We start from the raw sequence: 22696 nt of genomic DNA, 5'->3' as shown, positions 1-22696 counted from the left end.
AAGGTAACATGCCTGAACGACTGATGTCCTGCCGCACTCACCTCAATAATAAGCAAATGCTTTGAGAGGCTGGTCAAGGATGACATCTGCAGCATGCTACCACCCACACTGGACCCCCTACAATTCACCTTCCGACATAACCAATTGACAGATGACGCAATAGCCACTGCTCTACATACCGTCCTTACACACCTGAAGAAGAAGGATGCTTATGTGAGAATGCTGTTCTTGGATTGCAGTTCAGCATTCAACCCCATAATTTTATCCAGCCTCGACGAGAAGCTCAGAGACCTCAGCCTTGACCCTGCCTTGTGCAGCTGGATCCTGGACTTCCTGTCAGATTGCCAGCAGCTTGTAAGAGTTGGCTCCCTCACCTCCAACCCCCTGACTCTCAATACAGGAGCCCCTCAGGTCTGTGTACTGAGTCCCCTCCTTTACTCCCTGTATACCCATGAATGTATTGCCACCCACAGCTCCAATCTGCTAATTAAATTTGCCGATGACACTACACTGATTGGCCTTATCTCAAACAATAACAAGGTGGTCCACAGGGAAGAAGTCATCTCTTTGACACAGTGGTGTCAAGAAAACAACATCATATACCGTCTGGGTAGTCTCCAGCCCCTTGGTATGAACATAGCATTCTCCAACTTCCGGTAATTCCCTCCCCCTCCCTTCCCCTATCCCAGTTTCACTCTGCCCTATCCCAGTTTCACTCTGCCCCCTCCCCCAGCTGCCTATCACCTCCCTCATGGTTCCGCCTCCTTCTACTACCCATTGTGTTTCCCCCTATTTCTTCTTCACCTTTCTTGCCCATCACCTCCCTGCTTCCCCTCCCCACCCCTTATCTTTCCCCTTACTGGTTTTTCACCTGGAACCTACCAGCGTTCTCCTTCCCACCCTCCCCCCACCTTCTTTATAGGGCCTCTGCCCCTTCTCTCTTCCATCCTGACGAAGGGGTCCGGCCCGAAACGTTGACTGATCGTTTCCACGGATGCTGCCCGACCTGCTGAGCTCCTCCAGCATGTTGTGTGTTGCTAAGACAACATCATCTCCCTCTATGTCGCAAAAACAAAGGAGCTGGTTGTGGATTACAGGAGGAATGAAGATGGGCTAACTCCTATTGACATCAATGAATCTGGGGTTGAGAAGGTAAACAGCTTCAAGTTCCTCAGCATCCACATCACCGAAGACCTCACGTGATCTGTACACAACAGTGCCTCTTTCACCTCAGACGGTTGGGTAAGTTTAGCATGGGGCCCCCAGATCCTAAGAACTTTCTACAGGGGCACAATTGAGAGCATCCTAACTGACTGCATCACTGCCTGGTATGGGAACTGTACCTCCCTTAATCGCAGGATTCTGCAGAGAGTGGTGTGGACAGCCCAGTGCATCAGTGTTTGTGAACTTCCCATGATTCAGGACATTTACAAGGACAGATGTGTAAAAAGGGCCTGTAGGATCATTGGGGACCCGAGTCACCCCAACCACAATCTATCCCAGCTGCTACCGTCCGGGAAATGGTACCGCAGCATAAAAACCAGGACCAACAGGCTCCGGGACAGCTTCTTCCACCAGGCTGTCAGACTGATGAATTCACGCTAACTTGCGTATACATAAGACATAGGAGCAGAATTAGGCCATTCAGCCCATCGAGTCTGTTCCGCCATTCCATCATGGCTGATCCTGGATCCCACTCAACCCCTACACCTGTTCCTGCCCACTGCCCAGCCTATGTATGGATATTGTCTGGGTCTCGTTATCCATTGTCTGAAGGACTGTGGACAGATTGGCTAGTCCTGACCTTCTGACAGGGAGAGGGACATCGTCAGGGTGGAAAGTTACTGCTGGGGGTGGGAGGGGAGTGGTTAAAGATATTTTATCCACAACTCTGCCCGGAGTCTCCAGCTGTAATAGGGAGAATAAATCCAAGTAGGATGAGGGTTGAATTAAGTTGCAGTTGAAACTAACAGTGAGTTCAGTCCGTGAGGGGAATCAGGATTCAAGATCATTTAATGTCATTTCCTGTAAAGGGGAAAAGATAATTCTTACTCTGGATCTGATGCAGAATTAAAAAAAGCAAAATAAGATCAACAAGATTTACAAGGATGTTGCCTGGATTGGGGAACATGTCTTATGAGAATAGGTTGAGTGAACTCGGCCTTTTTTCCTTGCAGCGATGGGAGGATGAGAGGTGACCTGATAGAAGTCTATAAGATGATGAGATGGATTGATCATGTGGATAGTCAGAGGCTTTTCCCCAGGGTTGAAATGGCTAACACGAGAGTTGTTAGTTTTAAGGTGTTTGGAAGTAGGTACGGAGGAGATACCAGGGATAAGTTTTTTTTACACAGAGAGTGGTGAGTGCATGGAATAGGCTGCTGGCGACGATGGTGGAGGCGAATATAATAGGGTCTGTTAAGAGACTCCTGGACAGGTACATGGAGCTCAGAAAAATAGAGGGCTATGGACAACCCTAGGTAATTTCTAAGGTAAGGACATGTTCAGCACAGCTTTATGGGCCGAAGGACCTGTATTGTCCTGTAGGTTTTCTATGTTTCTATTACATTGACTGTTCTATTTATTATAAATTATTATGGTTGCACATTGCACATTTAGATGGAGACGTAACGCAAAGATTTTTACTCCTCATGTATGTGAAGGATGTAAGAAATAAAGTCAATTCAATTCAATATATGTGGTTTGCTTGATCTCTTAAGCAGTTAAATAGGCTTAAACAATTTATAAAATGGTCAAACTATAAATAGCAATCGTTTACAGAGGAAACGTTTCCGTGGGCTTCTTTAAAAGTCCCATGGAATGAATGAAGTGAGAAAATACTCGGAATTTAAATTGCTCACATTAAAATACTGTGCATTGAAACAAGTTTCATTAGATTCCATCAACTTTGTTGGACCAAGTAAACACAAGATTTTTTACAACATCTTTGAAGTTTAACGGAATCAGTAGTACTACTGGAATATGTAAAATATTACAGATATTAGAGATTTAGGTGCTATGGAATTATGTAGGTACAGCAAGCATCAATGCAAGTGGAAAGCAGTCATCAGGTAAACTGGTTTTCCTGTAATTGCTAACAGTAGTGGATTTGAATTTAAAAGGGCAGCTTTGTAAACAGGCAGTACCATCCACAGAGCACTGGCCCACAGCAGGAGGCTGCGCAAAAGATGTGGTTTTCAAACGGATGTAACCATGATATTTTCTTGCAAGCAGCAGACAAGACAGTGGGGCTACATTAATTGGGATACATCAAACCATCACTTTGCACATCAAACATGGTCATTGGCATATTTGCTCTATCAATAACTGTAATGAGAGTTAGTTGCCACAACACTTTTGAATGTCTGGGTCCTCAGTCTTCAGAACCTTTTCAACCACCCGAGTGAATTACTATTTAGTCTCAGAAAAGGTGTTTGAACACATTCAGAGTTGGTTTGTCAGTTACAGTGTGCGCCCATTTTAAAATATGTACTTCAGTAAAACCATTAATGAAGCATTAATGTCATGTATTGAATCACCTGCTGTTATCTTTGTTCCTAGATGTATTGATGTAATTTGAGTTGGAAGATGCTCTACTAAAAAGGTGATGCCTGTTTGTGGTGATATCTTTCATATCACCCAGTTTCAGTGCCTCCAATGACTCAGTTCACAGTCACAACAATAGACAATAAATTGAATGTAAATAAGCAGATGGACAGAACAGGATTAGATTAAATATTTAAAGACAGGTCAGAGTCTTACAGCACATCAATAGGCCTCCTCGACCTACAAAGTACATACCAATCTTTTTGCCTGTCTAGACTAACCCTACTTGCCTGCATTAAGTCCATATCCTCTTATGGTTTGTCTATTTAAGTGCTTGCCTAAATGCCTCTTAAGCATAAGTGCTTATATCTGTTTCTACCATTTCTTCTGGCAGTGTGTCTCAGATGTCAACCATCCAATGTACTTACTCCTCAGATTCACTCTAAAACTCCTTCGTCTCACCTTAAACTTGTGACCTCATGTTTTTGATACCCTGAGATTTTGACTATGCCTCTAATAATACAACATACTTACTCCTTTGCACCAGGCAAACATGCCCAACCTATTCAATTTCTCCCCATAACTGAAGTCCTCCAATTTAGGCAACATCCTGTTGAATCTTCTCTGCATACTCCTCAATGCAATCACTTCCTTCTTGTCCTGTGACAAACAGAATTAAGGTCTATAGGTAAGTCGCATCCGGAGTTTCTCCGGTTAGTGCACGATTTCCCTCCACGCCTCTCTGACGTAGTGGGGAACCATGTACGATGCAAGTTACAGCAGTGGTTTGCCATTGCCTTCTGCCATGTGAGTTTCCAAAGAAATCACCAGCTCGTAACTCAGCACGGATGGAAAGCGTGCAGGGGAGCCAGCTGGCTGGATTCGAACCCGGGACCTTTCATCCCGAAGTCCGACACTGATGCCACTACGCCATCAGCGGGGTCTTAAGGCCTATAACAAGATTCTAAAAAGTAATGCAGATTCTTTAACCATCAAAAATAGTTCAGAAGACCTGCTTGTGATTAAAAGAATGCATCAGCTCAAAAGGTCAATGCATTCAAACAATGATAGGATGAAATGAAACAAAAGTAGCCTTTAAAAGATACTTAATGAATTCACCAAAGTGATAGTTGGAGAAAGGCATCTTCTATCCCTCTGAAGTATATTTTATATATATTTTAAAAAGTTTAAAAATATTTACAGAATGAAATTATGATGAAATACTGATTTTGCAACATCTTATATTTTAATAAGTAACCTTATTTTAATTTACAAGCCAAAATAATTACTCTGAAGAATATTAAACAAAAAATTAACTGGGTACAGAATAATTGCAGCATTTCATATTAATACATTGCCAAGGAATTCCAAAAGTTGGTTTAATATTCTTAAGAAAATCTAGTCTATGGAACAGAAGATGTTTATGAAGAAAAATTGAATTTATGTCAATATAGTCAGTAACTTCAGCAAAATGATATTTTTCTAAGGAGTTGATCTCTAACACTAAAAATTGGAATATGATTTTTAATTTTTTTTAAGTTATGCACCATCCACATCAATGTCAATGTGATGTAAATAAAAAGATTTGGACAATCTTATCCTGTAAAAGATATTGTAGGTACTTAGCAATAAATAGCATTAAAAGATGACTGAATTTATTGCAATGATAACTTAGTACTTTCATACACATGGGGAGACACTTAAAGATGGCAAGCAAAAGTTTGGGCACCCTTGGTCAAAATTTCTGTTACTGTGAATAGTTAAGTGAGTAGAAGATGAACCGATCTCCAAAAGGCATAAAGTTAAAGATGAAACATTCTTTTTAACATTTTAAGCAAGGGAGTTTAAGGGCTGTCAAACATCCTATACTTGAACTACTTAATTATTTTTTTAAAGACTGGATAGAGGTCAGAAAATTAATATGAATTCACATCTCATTAATTAAAGCAAGATGTTTAAGATGATTCCGATTCTCTTATTGAAGTTGAATGATTTCACCTGAATTAGGTATCTTATCAAGGGAAGTTTGAACATGTTTCAACATTAATATCTGTTGATATCTGCAACATTATTTTTGGCAATTGTATTAATTTATATGCCACTTTAATGTAGCATTAATATGTAAACAGATTACCTTTTCTTTATCCAATCTGTCTGCTCCTGAGCCTAGAAAATGCATTCCATCTATTTCTGGTGTGCCTAAACACAGTGGTATTGGTTTATGTTTTTCACGTGCACTAAGATACAGAGGTTAGTTTCGGTTTGCATGCTCTTGAGACAGACCATTCCAGACACAAGTACATTGAGGCAGTAAAAGTGGAAGACAAGAATGCAGAATATAATGTTATAGTTACAGAGAAAGGGAAGTGCAGATAGACAAATAATGTGCAAAGCTACATTGGGAGATGAAGAATTTTTCTTTCAGCATATGTGACATCCATTTGATTGATTACAGAGGGGTAGAATTTGGATAAGCTTCAAAAACATTAAAAGCAGCAGTTGAATAGTTAATGAGGCTAAAGTTGCATCACAGTTGCCAATTCTTTGCTTGATGGCAACACAGGGGGCATCAACCAGCCCCTTGTCCCAGAAATCCCAGTGAACAAAATATATGCCAGGATGGAGAGACTATGCCTCAGGGATTCCTGGACAGCTGCCAGAACCACCAATAGTGGTCTAACAGGGGATGGCTGATACTTGCTCTTCCAAGAGTAAGAATGGAAAAGTCAGCTTCAGTCATTCTCTCATGAAGGGAAGCACTTTACAAAAAGAAATAAACCCTTCATAAAGGTGTCAGAACCAAGAGGGCAAAGACTTAGGACCAGAGGCAGGAGTTTCAAAGGAGATTTGTGAGGAAAGTTCATCTTGCACACAGAGAATGGTTGATATCTGGAACACACTGCCAGAGGAGATGGTGTTGTCAGATACAATCACTATGTTTAACCGGTAGTTAGATAGGTACTTGAATAGGCAAGGCATAGAAGGACAGTGCAAACAAATAAAATTAGTGTGGATGGACAAAAAGGTTGGCATTCACACAGTGGGCCAAAGGACCTATTTCTGTGTGTACAACTATGACTATAATATTGCAAGATAGTTCATGATGTTAGAAGGGCCATCAGAGTGAGTTGAACACTGCTAAATCATTGTTCCCTCATACACACAGAAATTGTTGCTTTAACACTCTCATGAACATTCCACCCATCCCTACACCATTCCCGGCTCTCAGACCACCATTGAGCCTGCTAGTGCAAAAACTGATGATCTCCTCACCAGGGCAGCAATGCATCTAGGACACATCAAGTTCACCACAGTCAGACATCCCATAATGTTTCTGCAAAAGGCCCTGGGTAATAGTGCGAACATGCCTCATCTTGAGCAAGAGCTTTTCGTGGCTCATCAAAGACATTTATACACACATAAAGGAAATGAGAAAACCTTTCTGCAGACAACAGGAATTCTGCAGATGCTGGAAATTCAAGCAACACACATCAAAGTTGCTGGTGAACGCAGCAGGCCAGGCAGCGTCTCTAGGACGAGGTACAGTCGATGTTTCAGGCCGAGACCCTTCGTCAGGACCTTTCTGCAGATAGATTGAAAATACAGTGAAGATGCTAAAACAAGTTTCATGGGTGGGCTTTGATATCCCAGCACTATCATGTGGGAAAGGTACCAGAATGAGAAAGTTTACAGAAAGCACAAGATGATTTTCCACATAGCATTATTTGATGTTGCTTTGGGATGAATTGTTCTCACAATACTAGCACAGTGCAAATATGTTCTACTCAGTCATTGATTTGAATCCTTATCTCTCGTTTCTCTCTCCACAGACACAGCCTGATCTGCTGAGTACAGTAACTTCAGCAACTTCTGTTGTTATTTCTGCTTTCCATCATCTCCTGTGTTTTGCTTTTGAAACATTGAAAGGAGATCAATTAAACTGAATCTGTACAAATGATCTTTAGACAATTGGTGTTTAAAGGAATTTTTTTTTTCAGTTTTTAAGAGGGTCTCATCACATTGATGTCGGGTGAAGTTTATTCTAAATTATCCTTCCCTGCCCACATGCTATTCCCAAAATGTAACAGTGCAGAAACAGAACAAATAGAGTTAATGGCAATTGAAACTCTGTGCCTTTTTCTAAATGTACGGTATTATTCACAAGCATGAAAATTACAGTACCTTTTGTGAGGACTTGCGTGTACAACTTTAATATTCTGAATTTTTAGAACATAGAACACTAAAGCACAATACAAGTCCTTCAGCCTACGACCTCTTAACCTACTCTAAGATCAATCTAGCCCTTCCTTCACACATAACCCTCCATTTTTCTGACATCTGTGTGCCTAAATAAGAGTTTTTTAAATGTCACTAATGTATCAACCTCTACCCCTGGCATGATGTTCCATGCACCCACCACTCTCTATGTAAAACATATACAACACCCCACTCCCCCCCCCCGATGCTTTCCTCCAATCATCTTAAAATTAGGCATAAATTTATTTTGTTAGTTTTACTATGCTACATAATACTACATTCCAGAAGTCTCTCCTGGCAGAGCAATATTTTGAGTGTTTGGATTATATTACAAAAGGTGGAATACGGGAAGAAGAGTCAAGCAAGACCATTGTTTAGGGAAATATTATTTGTAACATTGCCAAAAGTCTTGAAATATCAGTTGTTAATATAGCTCCAGGTTATATTTCACACACTTTGCTGGGCACCTTTGCTCCATTGCCTCCAGTGGGACTTCCTGATGGCCAAACATTTCACTGTGATTCCCACCCCCATTCTGACATGTCGCTCTACGGCCTCCTCTTGCGTCAAGTGAGGCCGCCCTCTAAGGTGAAGGACCAAGACCTTGTCTTCTGTTTGAGTAGCCTCCAACCCGAGGGCATGATTTCTTCTTCTGGTACACAAAATCCAACGGCCAGTGAGTGAGTGGGCCAGTGAAGGAGTGGAGCTTTGAGGCTTTGACTCGAGAGGCTTCGACGAGAAGAGGCGGAGGACAAGCTTGCTCGCAGTTAGTCTTTACAATGTCTCCTGAGACGGTGATGTGCCTCTCATGTGAGACGTGGCAGTCTTGGGGGAACGCCCTTCTCCCGCAGAGTCACATCTGCCAGAAGTGCATACGGCTGGGCGATCTGGAAGACCATGTAAGGAATCTGGAGCAGCAGCTGGATGACCTTCGACTCATAAGGGAGAATGAGGCAGTCATAGATGAGAGCTACAGGGAGGTAGTCACACCTAGGCTGTCAGAAACAGGTCGTTGGGTGACAGTCAGAGGGGGGGAAAGCGAAGGTGAGCAGACAGGTAGTGCAGAGCACCACTGTAGCCATACCCTGAATAATAAGTTTACCGTCCTGGATACTGTTGGCGGGGATGACCGACCAGGGGTGAGCCACGGTGGCAGGGCCTCCGGCACTGAGTCTGACCCAGTGGTTCAGAAGGGTGGGACGGAGAAGAGGAGAGCTGTCGTCATTGGAGACTCTATAGTCAGGGGAGCAGACAGGAGGTTTTATGGACGTGAGAAGGACCCGCATGGTTTGTTGCCTCCCGGGTGCCAGGGTCCGGGATGTCTCTGATCGGGTGCACGACATCCTGGTACGAGAGGGAAAGCAACCAGAAGTCGTGATACATGTCGGGACCAATGACATAGGCAGGAAGAGGGATGAGGTCCTGAAGTGTGAGTTTCGGGAACTAGGCAGAAGGCTGAAGAACAGGACCTCAAGGGTGGCGTTCTCAGGATTGCTGCCAGTGCTACGTGACAGTGATTGTAAGAATTGGAGGAGTTGGCAGTTGAATGCGTGGCTGAGGAGTTGGTGCAGGGAGCAGGGTTTTAGATTTTTGGATCATTGGGATCTCTTCTAGGGAAGGTGGGACCTGTACAGATTGGATGGGGTGCACCTGAACTCGAGGGGGAGCAATATCCTTGCAGGTAGGTTTGCTAGCATGGTTCAGGAGGGTTTGAACTAATTTGCGAGGGGGATGGGACCCAGAGCGATAGAGCAGTGAAAGAAGTGCATGGAGTAAAGCCAGATCTAACATATAGAGAGGCTTTGAGGAAAGAGAAACAGAATAAAGGGTGTAAAGGTAGTAAGGTAGAAGGGCTGAAGTGTGTGTACCTCAATGCAAGAAGCATCAGGAACAAAGGTGATGAACTGAGGGCTTGGATACATACATGGAATTATGATGTAGTGGCCATTACAGAGACTTGACTGGCACCAGGGCAGGAATGGATTCTCGATATTCCTGGATTTCAGTGCTTTAAAAGGGATAGAGAGGGCGGAAAAAGGAGAGGAGGGCTGGCATTACTCGTCAGGGATACTATTACAGCTACAGAAAGGGTGGGTAATGTAGCAGGATCCTCTTTTGAGTCAGTATGGGTGGAAGTCAGGAACAGGAAGGGAGCAGTTACTCTATTGGGGGATTCTACAGGCCCCCTGGTAGCAGCAGAGATACAGAGGAGCAGATTGGGAGGCAGAGTTTGGAAAGGTGCAAAAATAACGGAGTTGTTATCATGGGTGACTTTAACTTCCCTAATATTGATTGGCACCTGATTAATTCCAAGGGTTTAGATGGGGCAGAGTTTGTTAAGTGTGTCCAGGATGGATTCCAGTCACAGTATGCGGACAGGCCAACTAGGGGGAATGCCATACTAGATCTAGTACTAGGTAATGAACCGGGTCAGGTCACAGATCTCTCAGTGGGTGAGCATCTGGGGGGCAGTGACCACCGCTCCCTGGCCTTTAGCATTATCATGGGAAAGGATAGAATCAGAGATGACAGAAAAATTTTTAATTGGGGAAAGGCAAATTATGAGGCTATAAGGCTAGAGCTTGCGGGTGTGAATTGGGATGATGTTTTTGAAGGGAAATGTACTATGGACATGTGGTCGATGTTTAGAGATCTCTTGCAGGATGTTAGGGATAAACTTGTCCCGGTGAGGAAGATAAAGAATGGTAGGGTGAAGGAACTATGGGTGACAAGTGAGGTGGAAAATCTAGTCAGGTGGAAGAAGGCAGCATACATGAGGTTTAGGAAGCAAGGATCAGATGGGTCTATTGAGGAATATAGGGAAGCAAGAAAGGAGCTTAAGAAGGGGCTGAGAAGACCAAGATGGGGGCATGAGAAGGCCTTGGCGAGTAGGGTAAATGAAAACCCCAAGGCATTCTTCAATTATGTGAAGAACAAAAGGATGAGAGGAGTGAAAGAAGGACCGATTAGAGGTAAAGGTGGGAAGATGTGCCTGGAGGCTATGGAAGTGAGTAAGGCCCTCAATGAATACTTCTCTTCGGTATTCACCAATGAGAGGGAACTTGATGATGGTGAGGACAATATGAGTGAGGTTGATGTTCTGGAGCATGTTGATATTAAGGGAGAGGAGGTGTTGGAGTTGTTAAAATACATTAGGATGGATAAGTCCCCGGGGCCTGACGGAATATTCCCCAGGCTGCTCCACGAGGCAAGGGAAGAGATTGCTGAGCCTCTGGCTAGGATCTTTATGTCCTCGTTGTCCACGGGAATGGTACCGGAGGATTGTAGGGAGGTGAATGTTGTCCCCTTGTTCAAAAAAGGTAGTAGGGATAGTCCGGGTAATTATAGACCAGTGAGCCTTACGTCTGTGGTGGGAAAGCTGTTGGAAAAGATTCTTAGAGATAGGATCCCTGGGCACTTAGAGAATCATGGTCTGATCAGGGACAGTCAACATGGCTTTGTGAAGGGCAGATCATGTCTAACAAGCCTGATAGAGTTCTTTGAGGAGGTGACCAGGCATATAGATGAGGGTAGTGCAGTGGATGTGATCTATATGGATTTTAGTAAGGCATTTGACAAGGTTCCACACAGTAGGCTTATTTAGAAAGTCAGAAGGCATGGGATCCGGGGAAGTTTGGCCAGATGGATTCAGAATTGGCTTGCCTGCAGAAGGCAGAGGGTGGTGGTGGACGGAGTACACTCAGATTGGAGGATTGTAACTAGTGGTGTCCCACAAGGATCTGTTCTGGGACCTCTACCTTTCGTGATTTTTATAACGACCTGAATGTAGGGGTAGAAGGGTGGGTTGGCAAGTTTGCAGACGACACAAAGGTTGGTGGTGTTGTAGATAGTGTAGAGGATTGTCGAAGATTGCAGAGAGACATTGATAGGATGCAGAAGTGGGCTGAGAAGTGGCAGTTGGAGTTCAACCCGGAGAAGTGTGAGGTGGTACACTTTGGAAGGACAAACTCCAAGGCAGAGTACAAAGTAAATGGCAGGATACTTAGTAGTGTGGAGGAGCAGAGGGATCTGGGGGTACATGTCCACAGATCCCTGAAAGTTGCCTCACAGGTGGATAGGGTAGTTAAAAAACCTTATGGGGTGTTAGCTTTCATAAGTCGAGGGATAGAGTTTAAGAGTCACGATGTAATGGTGCAGCTCTATAAAACTCTGGTTAGGCCACACTTGGAGTACTGTGTCCAGTTCTGGTCACCTCACTATAGGAAGGATGTGGAAGCATTGGAAAGGGTACAGAGGAGATTTACCAGGATGCTGCCTGGTTTAGAGAGTATGCATTATGATCAGAGATTAAGGGAGCTAGGGCTTTACTCTTTGGAGAAAAGGAGAATGAGAGGAGGCATGATAGAGGTGTACAAGATAATAAGAGGAATAGATAGAGTGGATAGCCATCGCCTCTTCCCCAGGGCACCACTGCTCAATACAAGAGGACATGGCTTTAAGGTAAGGGGTGGGTAGTTCAAGGGGAATATTAGAGGAAGGTTTTTTACTCAGAGAGTGGTTGGTGTGTGGAATGCACTGCCTGAGTCAGTGGTGGAGGCAGATTCACTAGTGAAGTTTAAGAGACTACTGGACAGGTATATGGAGGAATTTAAGGTGAGGGGTTATATGGGAGGCAGGGTTTGAGGGTCAGCACAACATTGTGGGCTGAAGGGCCTGTACTGTGCTGTACTATTCTATGTTCTATGTAAAATCCACTCTCCCCCCAAGTTCCTCTATTCTCCACTCTGACCTTTTACCTCTTCTCATCTGCCTATCACCTCCCCCTGTGTCCCCTCCTTCTTCCCTTTCTCCTTTAGTTCACTCTCCTCTCCTATCAAGTGCCTTCTTCTCAAGCCCTTGACCTTTCCTACTCACCTGGCTTCACCTATCACCTACCAGCAAGCCTCCTTCTCCTCACCCACCTTTTAATTCTGGCGTCTTCCCTCTTCCTTCTCTGTCCTGAAGAAGGGTCTCGGCCCAAAACTTCAACTGTTTATTTATTTCCATAGATGCTGCCTGACCTGCTGAGTTCTCCCACCAGTTTGTGTGTGATACTTCAAATGCAGTCTACTTCAAAATAATATTTTCTAGTTTTCATTTAATACTATGCTGATTTTTAGAGAATAATTCCATGAAATTTTATAAGATATAAATAAATGTGCAAAATATAGTTCAAAAACATGGAAAATATAGCTAATTTCTTTGAACATAATAGGGAAATGTACCCAATAAACATTTAAAATTAATGATTCTGATAGATCTTTTCATAAGGATTTCCTGGCCCATGTAAATTAATTGTCCCAGTTCAGATTGATCAACCAATAGACAATTTCACTATACATAAATTTACAACATTAATTTTAAGCCTTCTTTCAATGCCAGTGAAGTATAATGAAGTGGAAGAAAATATTAGAAAAAGAACATAAAGCCTGTATAATGCGGTACTGTATTTCAGCCCAAGATGTTGTGGCAATCTTTTAACCTGCTCCAGGATCAATCCAACCCTTTCCTCCCACATAGCCCTCCATTTTTCTTTCATCCATGTACCTATCTAAGAGTCTCTTTAGGTGTCCCTAATGTGTCTGCTTCCACTTCCACCACACCTGACAGTATATTCCACCCACCTACCACTCTCTGTGTAAAGAAAGCCTACCTCTGACATCACCCCGAGATTTTCTTCCAATCATCTGAGAAATATGCCCTCTCATATGTGTCACTGCTGCCTGGGAATAAAATGCTGATGTCCACATAACAAATGCTGTTGTCTATTATACAACTCTATCAACTCACTAATCATCCTCCTTTGCTTTTAGTTACTATGCTTCACATATCTGGAGTAACCTTCCAGAGGATCTGAAGTCTGCCCCAACTTTAAGCTCTTTTAAATCCAGGTTTAAACATTTCTTTTCACTGAAGCTTTCAATTAGCATCTCTCGCACTGTAACTTTTATTTATCATAACTACTTTTGTGTGATTTTATTCTTATATATTGTCTGAAATTTGATGTTCGATTTTTATATCTTGTTCTATGTAAAGTATTTTGAACTGCCTTGTGTTTGAAAATTGCTATACAAATAAACTTGCTGGTTTGCTAGAGAGAAAAATCCTAGTTCTCTCAACCTATCTGCATAAGATATTTTTGCTGAACACCTACGCTCTGTCCGCCAGAGAAAGCAGGATCTCCCAGTGGCCACACATTTTAATTCCACATCCCATTCCCATTCTGACATGTCTATCCACGGCCTCCTCTACTGTAAAGATGAAGCCACACTCAGGTTGGAGGAACAACACCTTATATTCCATCTGGGTAGCCTCCAACCTGATGGCATGAACATTGACTTCTCTAACTTCTGCTAATGCCCCACCTCCCCCTCGTACCCCATCCATTATTTATTTTTATACACACATTCTTTCTCTCACTCTCCTTTTTCTCCCTCTGACTATACTCCTTGCCCATCCTCTGGGTTCCCCCCCTTGTCTTTCTCCCCGGACCTCCTGTCCCATGATCCTCTCATATCCCCTTTGCCAATCACCTGTCCAGCTCTTGGCTCCATCCCTCCCCCTCCTCTCTTCTCCTATCATTTTGGATCTCCCCCTCCCCCTCCCACTTTCAAATCTCTTACTAACTCTTCCTTCAGTCAGTCCTGACGAAGGGTCTCGGCCTGAAACGTCAACTGTACCTCTTCCTAGAGATGCTGCCTGGCCTGCTGCGTTCCAGCAACTTCGATGTGTGTTGCTTGAATTTCCAGCATCTGCAGAATTCCTGTTGTTCACATAAGACGTACTTTCTAATCTGGGCAGGATCTTGGTAAATCTCCTCTGCACCCTCTCGAAATTCTCCAAATCACAGCTCCTGAACTCTGTCCCCTGATTAATGAAGGCCAACACCCTATATGCCTTATTAACCACTCCATCAATGAACAGTAACTTTGAGGGATCTATGGATGTAGAATCCAAGATCCCCCTGCTTTTCCACACTGTTAAGAATCCTGGCATTAACCCTGCACTCGGCCTTCAAGTTTAACCTTCCAAAGTGCATCACTCTACATTTTTCCCAATTGAACTCCATCTGCCACTTCTCAGCCCAGCTCTGCGTCCAATCAATGTTTCATTATAACCTTCTACTCTATCCACAATATCACCAACCTTTTTGCCATCTGCAAGCTTCCAAATGTAAAAATTTCAAAGAGCAGGGGTCCCATAACAGATCCCTGCAGTATACCACTGGTCACTGACCTCCAGGCAGAATATGCTCCATCTACTACCACCCTCTGCCTTGTGAGCAAAATGAAATAGTGTGTGTAAAATGAAATGTTTGTCTAAAGTACATTTTTCAAGTTATACAATTAAAGGCAAATACATATTAAAACAAAACTCTGCCTTTAAAATGTATACACAGAACTGTCTTAAAACGGTCCTAATCATGTCCTAAAATTAGACAGATTAACCACCTTTAATACCAGAAATGTTTCAAAATCAGCTCTCATGTTTGTCCAGTTGGAACACTGGATGATGAGGCTGACTCATCAAGCATCATTTCCTTGAAACAGCTTTATTAACTTTAATTGTATTAGCAATGTGGGTTTATAGATAATGAAATAGGGAGATGCAGTCAGCAAACCAGGTCCCAAAAACAAGTGGAGGAAGCTGAAAATCAGGCACCTCACTGCAGCTGAAGGGTCAGCAGAAGGTGCTGTGCTACAGTGCTGCAGAAAAAGGATCAAACACTGCTGAAAATGATTGTGTATTTAATATTTGAGTACTGCAATGTTGTAAATATATTCTTTGATTAAGCACTCTTGTTTGTTTAAATAATTAATTACAGGTTATATGTAAGAGTACATGAATGGTGTACATCATCACACCATGTTATTACTTATGCACCTTGCTTAAAGTAAAAATGAAACTAGATACGCATTACCTCCCAGATCCATGTTTTACTTTAAACTGGCTTTTATGTTTTGGAGTTACAAACATAGCAAAAATAACAAACTAGCAAGGTTACCGGGAAGAGAGGGGTGGGATGGGGGGGGGGGAAGAAAAATTATAAAAAATAGAAAAAGAGTTAAAGTAATATTTTTCAGAATTAAACAATAAAAAAAATCCTGGTGAAGGCTCTCATCCAGAAAAGTCAACTGTTTATTCCTGTCCAAAGATGCTGCCTGACCTGTTGAGTTCCTCCAGCATTTTCTATGGGGTGCTCCGGATTTCCAGTATTTGCATAATCTCTTGCGTTTATAAACAGGTCTGGTCTAATTTGTTTTCAGAAACTGCACCCGACGAGTGTTTTACGTTTGGGATTCTTCTACTCCAGCTGGACTTTGCAGAAACACAACTTGGTTTGTTTTAGGCTGCAGAAAGTGGCTCAAAATGGATGATTTGCAGATTGAAGACCCATTCTTGAAGCTTAAACACAACCAGTGAAAGAGTTGCATGTTGCAGTATCGGACTGCTCTGCTTGAGAAGATGTTAAATTGGGTTACAGTAGTAAAAGATCCCATAGTATTTATTATTTTAAAAAAACAATGGTAAAGTTCTCGTTCGTTCGTTTTTTTTTCCTAATCCTTCCCACGTGTGCTGTCTCGTATTTACATCTCAGACATCATGTGATCGCAGTACCACATTGTTGTTTGTGAGACGAGCCTGTCGTTTCAGGGACAGCTTCTGTCCCTCCACCATCGGATTTCTGAATGGACAGTGTACCTCATTTGAAACAAAATCCCTTCCCTTTCTGCACTACTTAATTTAATTATATATACTTACTGTAATTACTAGTTAATTAATATTGTAATTACTATGTTTTGCAATGTACTGCTGCCCAAAACAACAAAATTGCACAACAAATGAAATTAGTTACTTATTCTCCGACAAGTAACAGTCACATTTTATAAATACCTCATTGGTTTTAAAATAAAGACCTTAAGGTGTTTCTGGGACAGTTAGAGGGAGAAGACTTAATGCTTTCGACTTCCAAAGTTACTTAGAAACATAGGCTTCAATTTTTAAAAAGTCTTATGACTGGTACTTCCCCAATAAAACGAAGACTATTAATCGTTAAACTCTGCAAAAGCTACTTTAAATGCAATTATTTTGTACACAAGGGGGCGTGAAAATGTTTAACTGAACTTTCCGTAATTTTGAAGACTGCTAGCCAGTCAATACTTTGGACGAAATAATCGACCCCCGTAAATATAATGCTATAATATTTTCACTTAAAGTTTAGTTTGGGAAGATTAGAAAACAAGGCGCGGAAGTGCCTATTGGCGCAAGATACACAATTGCAAACGAATATCTTTACAAATCTAGCATGCATGTTAATTCCGTAATGATCGCATCTTCATCATTTTGACAATCTATCAGAACTGTCTTTTGAAACATTTCCTATTATGCTAAACTGCTGGAAGGCAGCAAGTTAGACGAGCAAAATCACATTATAATGTATCTGAAGCAAACGAATGATCCAAGTTTTACTTCAGAAGCGTTCATTTTGTTTCGGACAATTAGTTTTGTCTGGGTGACAAGGACAAGGACAAAGCTAATACTGGATTTCTGTGTGCATCTACTAGATCTGGGCGGCATAAAGTGACCCAGATCAGACAAACACTGTAGGCAGAACTTCGCGGAATCCCAGTCAGAAACAGCTAGCTCGTTAACTGCCTCGAAAGCGGCGTTCAGATAGATTTGGTAAAATTCAAATTCCTCGTGGCCGGGTTGTGACCCATGTAAATTCAACCTGAAAAATCGTCTTAATTCAAAATCTTGACGGATTCAGAAGACTGTTTCGCAATTGTCGGCATACAATATGACCCCTGCCTCTATCTATTGTTGCCTCTCCATTCATCCCAGCACGTTCCCAAACGCTTCTAGCTAAGATTTAAAATAAAATTCTAAACCACATGTAAAGATAATTTCACTACACACGTGAAATTAACTTTATTAGTCAATCGATTGATTCCGTGCGCTTGAAAGAACGATTTAAATGATATTAAAGGACGTTGCCAGCACAGATCGACCCAAATTAGCATTTCAAATCTCATTAATTTATATCCACAAATCGTGTAGAGGTAATGCAGAATATTAGAAGTACAACAGACAATATTACAGTGAGGAACTTACTCTGAGTGACGATGAAAAGCAACAGGCGCAGGGAAAAGGATGGCTCTGCGGCCACTCTTGAGGTTTTACACAAAGCCATGATTTAAAATCATCCTGCAGCTCTGATCGATCAGCGAGGTTTTCGTTCTGTGCCCGGCACTTCCTTCACCTGCGGACGCCGCAACTTGCCAAGTGACATCTCGCGCGGCTCTTTCAGGGGCCAAGTGTTGTGGGGCTCTCACCCCAGAGGCGGCAGTCACCACCTTCTTCCAGTTCAGTCGGGCAACTCTCCAAACCCGCTACAGATCTGAATGATAATCGGATTGGAGTTTGCTCCGACCAGCGCTGTCTTTTCATATTCCCGTGTAAGAATAGAGCACGGAGAGGTTTCCTTATTTCTCCACAGCACAGTATCAATTCGACGGGAAATCAAAACGATCTACGTATGGTGTAATTTGTACCAAGTTCAAAGTAAGTTTACTATCAAAGTACATATATGTCTCCATATAAAACCCTGAGATTAATTTTCTTGCGGACATACTCAATAAATCCAATAACCATAATAGAATCAATGAAAGACCACACCAACAGGGCGAAAAACCAGTGTGCAAGACAACGAACTGCAAATACAAAAAGAAAGAGAAATAAAAGATAAATAAGCCACAGATATCGAGAACGTGTGATGAAGCGTCCTTGAAAGTGAATCCTTACCATAGGTTGTCGGAATATTTTAATGATAGGGAAGTGAAGTTGAGGGAAGTTTTCCCCTTTGGTTCAGGAGCCTGGTGGTTGAGGGGTGATAACTGTTATTGAACCTGTTGGTGTGAGTACTGAGGCTCCTGTGCCTTCTTCCAGGTGGCAGCAGCGGGAAGAGGAATTGGGTGCTGGGTACGCTTGATGCTGCTTTTCTGCGATAACGTTCCGTGTGGATGGGCCCAGTTGCGGGGAAGGCTTTAACCTTGATGGACTGAGCCGTATCCAGCACTTCTTGTGGGATTTTCCGTTCAAGGGAATTGGTGTTCTCATACCAGGCTGTAATGCAGCCAGTCAGTATACTCCACTGTTTCATTGGGCAGAGAATTCCACAGATTCATCACTTTTTGAGAAAAGCAGTTCCTCTTCATTCTGTCCTAAATTTACTCCCCTAAAGCTTGAGGCTATGTCCCCTAGTTCTAGTCTCACCTACCAGAGGAAACAACTTTTCTGCCTCTATCTTATCTATCCCTTTCATAACTTTATATGTTTCTATAAGATCTCCTCTTATCCTTCTGAATTCCAGCAAATACAGTCCCAGGTGGCTCAATCTCTCCTCACAGTCTAACCCCCTCATCTCTGGAATCAACCTGGTGAACCTCCTCTGCACCACCTCCAAGCCAGTATATCCTTTCTCAAGTAAGGAGACCAGAACAGCGTGCAGTACTCCAGGCGCAGCCTCATTAGTACTCTCTGCAATTGCAGCATAACCTCCCTGCTGTTAAGTTCAACCCCTTTAGCAATGAAGGCCAACAGTCCATTTGCCTTCTTGGTAGCCTGCTGCACCTGCAAATCAACTTTTGTGATTCATGCGTAAGCACTCCCAAGTCCTTCTGCACAGCAGCATGCTGCAATTTTTTTACCAATTAAATAATAATCTGATCTTCTATTTTCCTTCCAGAGTGGATGAACAACATTGTACTCCATCTGCCAGATCCTTGCCCACTGACTTAGCCTATCTATATATCTCTGCAGACTCTCTGTATCCTCTGCACAATTTGCTTTTCCATCGGAAAAGTGTCACTCGGTCCACTCTTCCAGATTGTTAATGTATATTGTGAACAGTTGCGGGCCCAGCCCCGATCCCTGCGGCACACCACTCACCACTGAATGCCAACCGGAGAAACACCCATGTATCCCAACTCTTTGCTTTCTATGGTTAACCAATCCTCTATCCATGCTAATACAGCACCACCAACTCTATGCATCCTTATCTCATGGATAAGCCTTTTATGTGACACCTCATCGAACACCTTCTGGAAATCCAAGTAAATAACATGCATCTGTTACACTCTATCCACTAAAGAACTCTAGTAACTTTGTCAAACAGGACCTGCTGAATCCACGTTAAGTCTGCATGATGGATCCATTTCTTTCCAGATGCCTCACTATTTCTTCTTCAATCATTATTTGAGAATTTGGCATGAATTGTCCAAATGAAGAGTTCAGAAGGTAGGCTTTAATGCCAAACTAATCTATCATCACCGGAAATAGGATGATTTTGATTTCCCCACCACAATGGAAAAAGATATAATATTGGTATCAGATACAAGATAGAAACATAGAAAACATACAGCACAATACAGGCCCTTCAGCACATACGGCTGTGCCGAACATGTCCTTACCTTAGAACTACTGAGGCCTATCCATAGCCCTCCATTTTTCTAAGCTCCGTGTACCTATCAGGATTCTCTTAAAAGACCCTATCATTTCCGCCTCCACCGCCACCGCCGGAAGCCCATTCAACGCACTGACCACTCTCAGCATAAAAAACTTATCCCTGACATCTCTTCTGTACCTACTTCAAAGCACCTTAAAACTATGCCCTCTTGTGCCAGCCATTTCAGCCCTGGGAAAAAGCCTCTGACTATCTATATGATCAATGCCTGGCATTATCTTGTACACCTCTATCAGGTCACCTCTCATCCTCTGTTGTTTCAAGGAGAAAAGGCCAAGTCCACTCAACCTATTCTCATAAGGCATGCTCCCCAAACCAGGCAACATCGTTGTAAATCTCCTTTGCACCCTTTCTATGGTTTCCACATCCTTCCTGTAGTGAGAGACCAGAATTGAGCATAGTACTCCAAGTGGGGTCTGACCAGGTCGGATATAGCTGCAACATTACCTCTCGGCTCTTAAACTCAATCCCATGGTTGATGAAGGTCAAGGCACTGTATGCCTTCTTAACCACAGAGTCAACCTGCACAGCAGCTTTGAGTGTCCTATGGACTCGGACTGCAAGGTCTTTCTGATCTTCCACATTGCCAAGAGTCTTGCCATTAATGCTATATTCTGCCATCATATTTAACTTACCAAAATGAACCAGCTCACACTTATCTGGGTTGAACTCCATCTGCCACTTCTCAGCCCAGTATTGCATCCTATCAATGTCCCGATATAACCTCTGACAGCCCTCTACACTATCCACAACTCCCGCAACATTTGTGTCATCATCAAATTTACTAACCCATCCCTCCACTTTCTCATGGAGGAATTTAAGGTGGGGGGAGGGGTGTTATATGGGAGGCAGAGTTTAAGGGTCAGCACAAATTTGTGGGCCGAAGGGCCTGTACTGTGCTGTACTATTCTATGTTCTATGTTCATCCAGGTCATTTTTAAAAATCACAAAGAGTAGGGGTCCCAGAACAGATCCCTCAGGCACACCACTGGTCACCGGCCTCCATGCAGGATATAACCCATATACCACCACTTTTTGTCTTCTGTGGGCAAGCCAGTTCTGGATCCACAAAGCAATGTCCCCTTGGATCCCATGCCTCCCTACTTTCTCAATAAGCCTTGTATAGGGTACCTTATCAAATGGCTTGCTAAAATCCATATATGACTACATCTACAGCTCTACCTTCATCAATGTGTTTAGTCACATTCTCAAAAAATTCAATCAGGCTCGTAAGGCACGACCTGCCTTTGACAAAGCCATGATGACTATTCCTAATCATATTATGCCTCTCCAAATGTTCATAAATTCTGCCTTTCAGGATCTTCTCCATCAGTTTACCAACACTGAAGAAAGACTCATTGGTCTATAATTTCCTGGGCTACCTCTACTCCCTTTCTTGAATAAGGAAACAACATCTGCAACCCTCCAATCCTCCGGAACCTCTCCTGTCCTCATTGATGATGCAAAGATCATCACCAGAGGCTTAGCAATCTCCTCCCTCGCTTCCTACAGTAGCCTGAGGTACATCCCGTTCAGTCCCAATGACTTATCAAACTTGATGCTTTCCAGAAGCTCCAGCTCATCCTCTTCCTTAATATCTACATGCTCAAGCTTTTCAGTCCGCTGCAAGTCATCTCTACAATCGCCAAGATCCTTTTCCGTAGTGAATACTGAAGCAAAGTATTCATTAAGTTCCTCTGCTATCTCCTCTGGTTTCGTACACACTTTTCCACTGTCACACTTGAATGGTCCTATTCTCTCACGTCTTATCCTCTTGCTCTTTACGTACTTGTAGAATGCCTTGGAGTTTTCCTTAATCCTGTCCACCAAGGCCTTCTCATGGCCCCTTGTTTGAGATTCATAACTTATCGGAATTTTGAAGTTCAATTATTAACCCACAGATTTGCAGTTGTTTCTGCAAATTACAAAAAAAAGAATAATCATGCCACACTTGGACATCTTAACATTTGACCAATGTAATTGCTTAAATGATTACCTCATATTTTGCCTAACCTGATACTTACTGTTAAAATGAAGCTGGCTTTGAAGACCTATTTTGTGATATTATTCCTAATCATTGGTCTTTTGCATTCTTTACAACAAATTTCATGACATGTCTGTGATAATAAACCTGATTCTAATTCTGATTCCAAATCGAACTTCTACCATTTGAACCTGTACCTCAGTTGTTAAAATGTCTTCAGTTAATCAACTATGGGTAATCACTCGTAACCTTTCCACAATTACTTACTAAGCATACAGATTTAGAAGTTTTGTATTTGTTTAATGGTGGATTGCAGTGAATACAGAATGAGGTATAAGGTTTCTTCTTGAATTAAATTGATTACTAAAATTACGAAATAATTG

The 22696-nt window shown here is 42.5% G+C and overlaps 1 protein-coding gene across 1 annotated transcript in view; it reads right to left on the bottom strand.

Moving 5' to 3' along the window:
- crb1 (crumbs cell polarity complex component 1) overlaps positions 1-18048 on the bottom strand; it is a 167253-nt gene extending 149205 nt beyond the window's left edge. The window contains exon 1 of the mRNA XM_063063861.1: positions 17920-18048. Coding sequence (XP_062919931.1) covers positions 17920-17998 — 79 coding nt within the window. The 5' untranslated portion in view covers positions 17999-18048. The remainder of the gene's footprint in view (positions 1-17919) is intronic.
- Between the last annotated feature and the right edge of the window lie 4648 nt (positions 18049-22696).

This window comes from Mobula hypostoma, chromosome 12 (assembly GCF_963921235.1).
Source record: "Mobula hypostoma chromosome 12, sMobHyp1.1, whole genome shotgun sequence".
In the NCBI taxonomy this organism is placed as follows: Eukaryota; Metazoa; Chordata; class Chondrichthyes; order Myliobatiformes; family Myliobatidae; genus Mobula; species Mobula hypostoma.
This window is presented reverse-complemented; position numbering and strand designations above follow the sequence as displayed.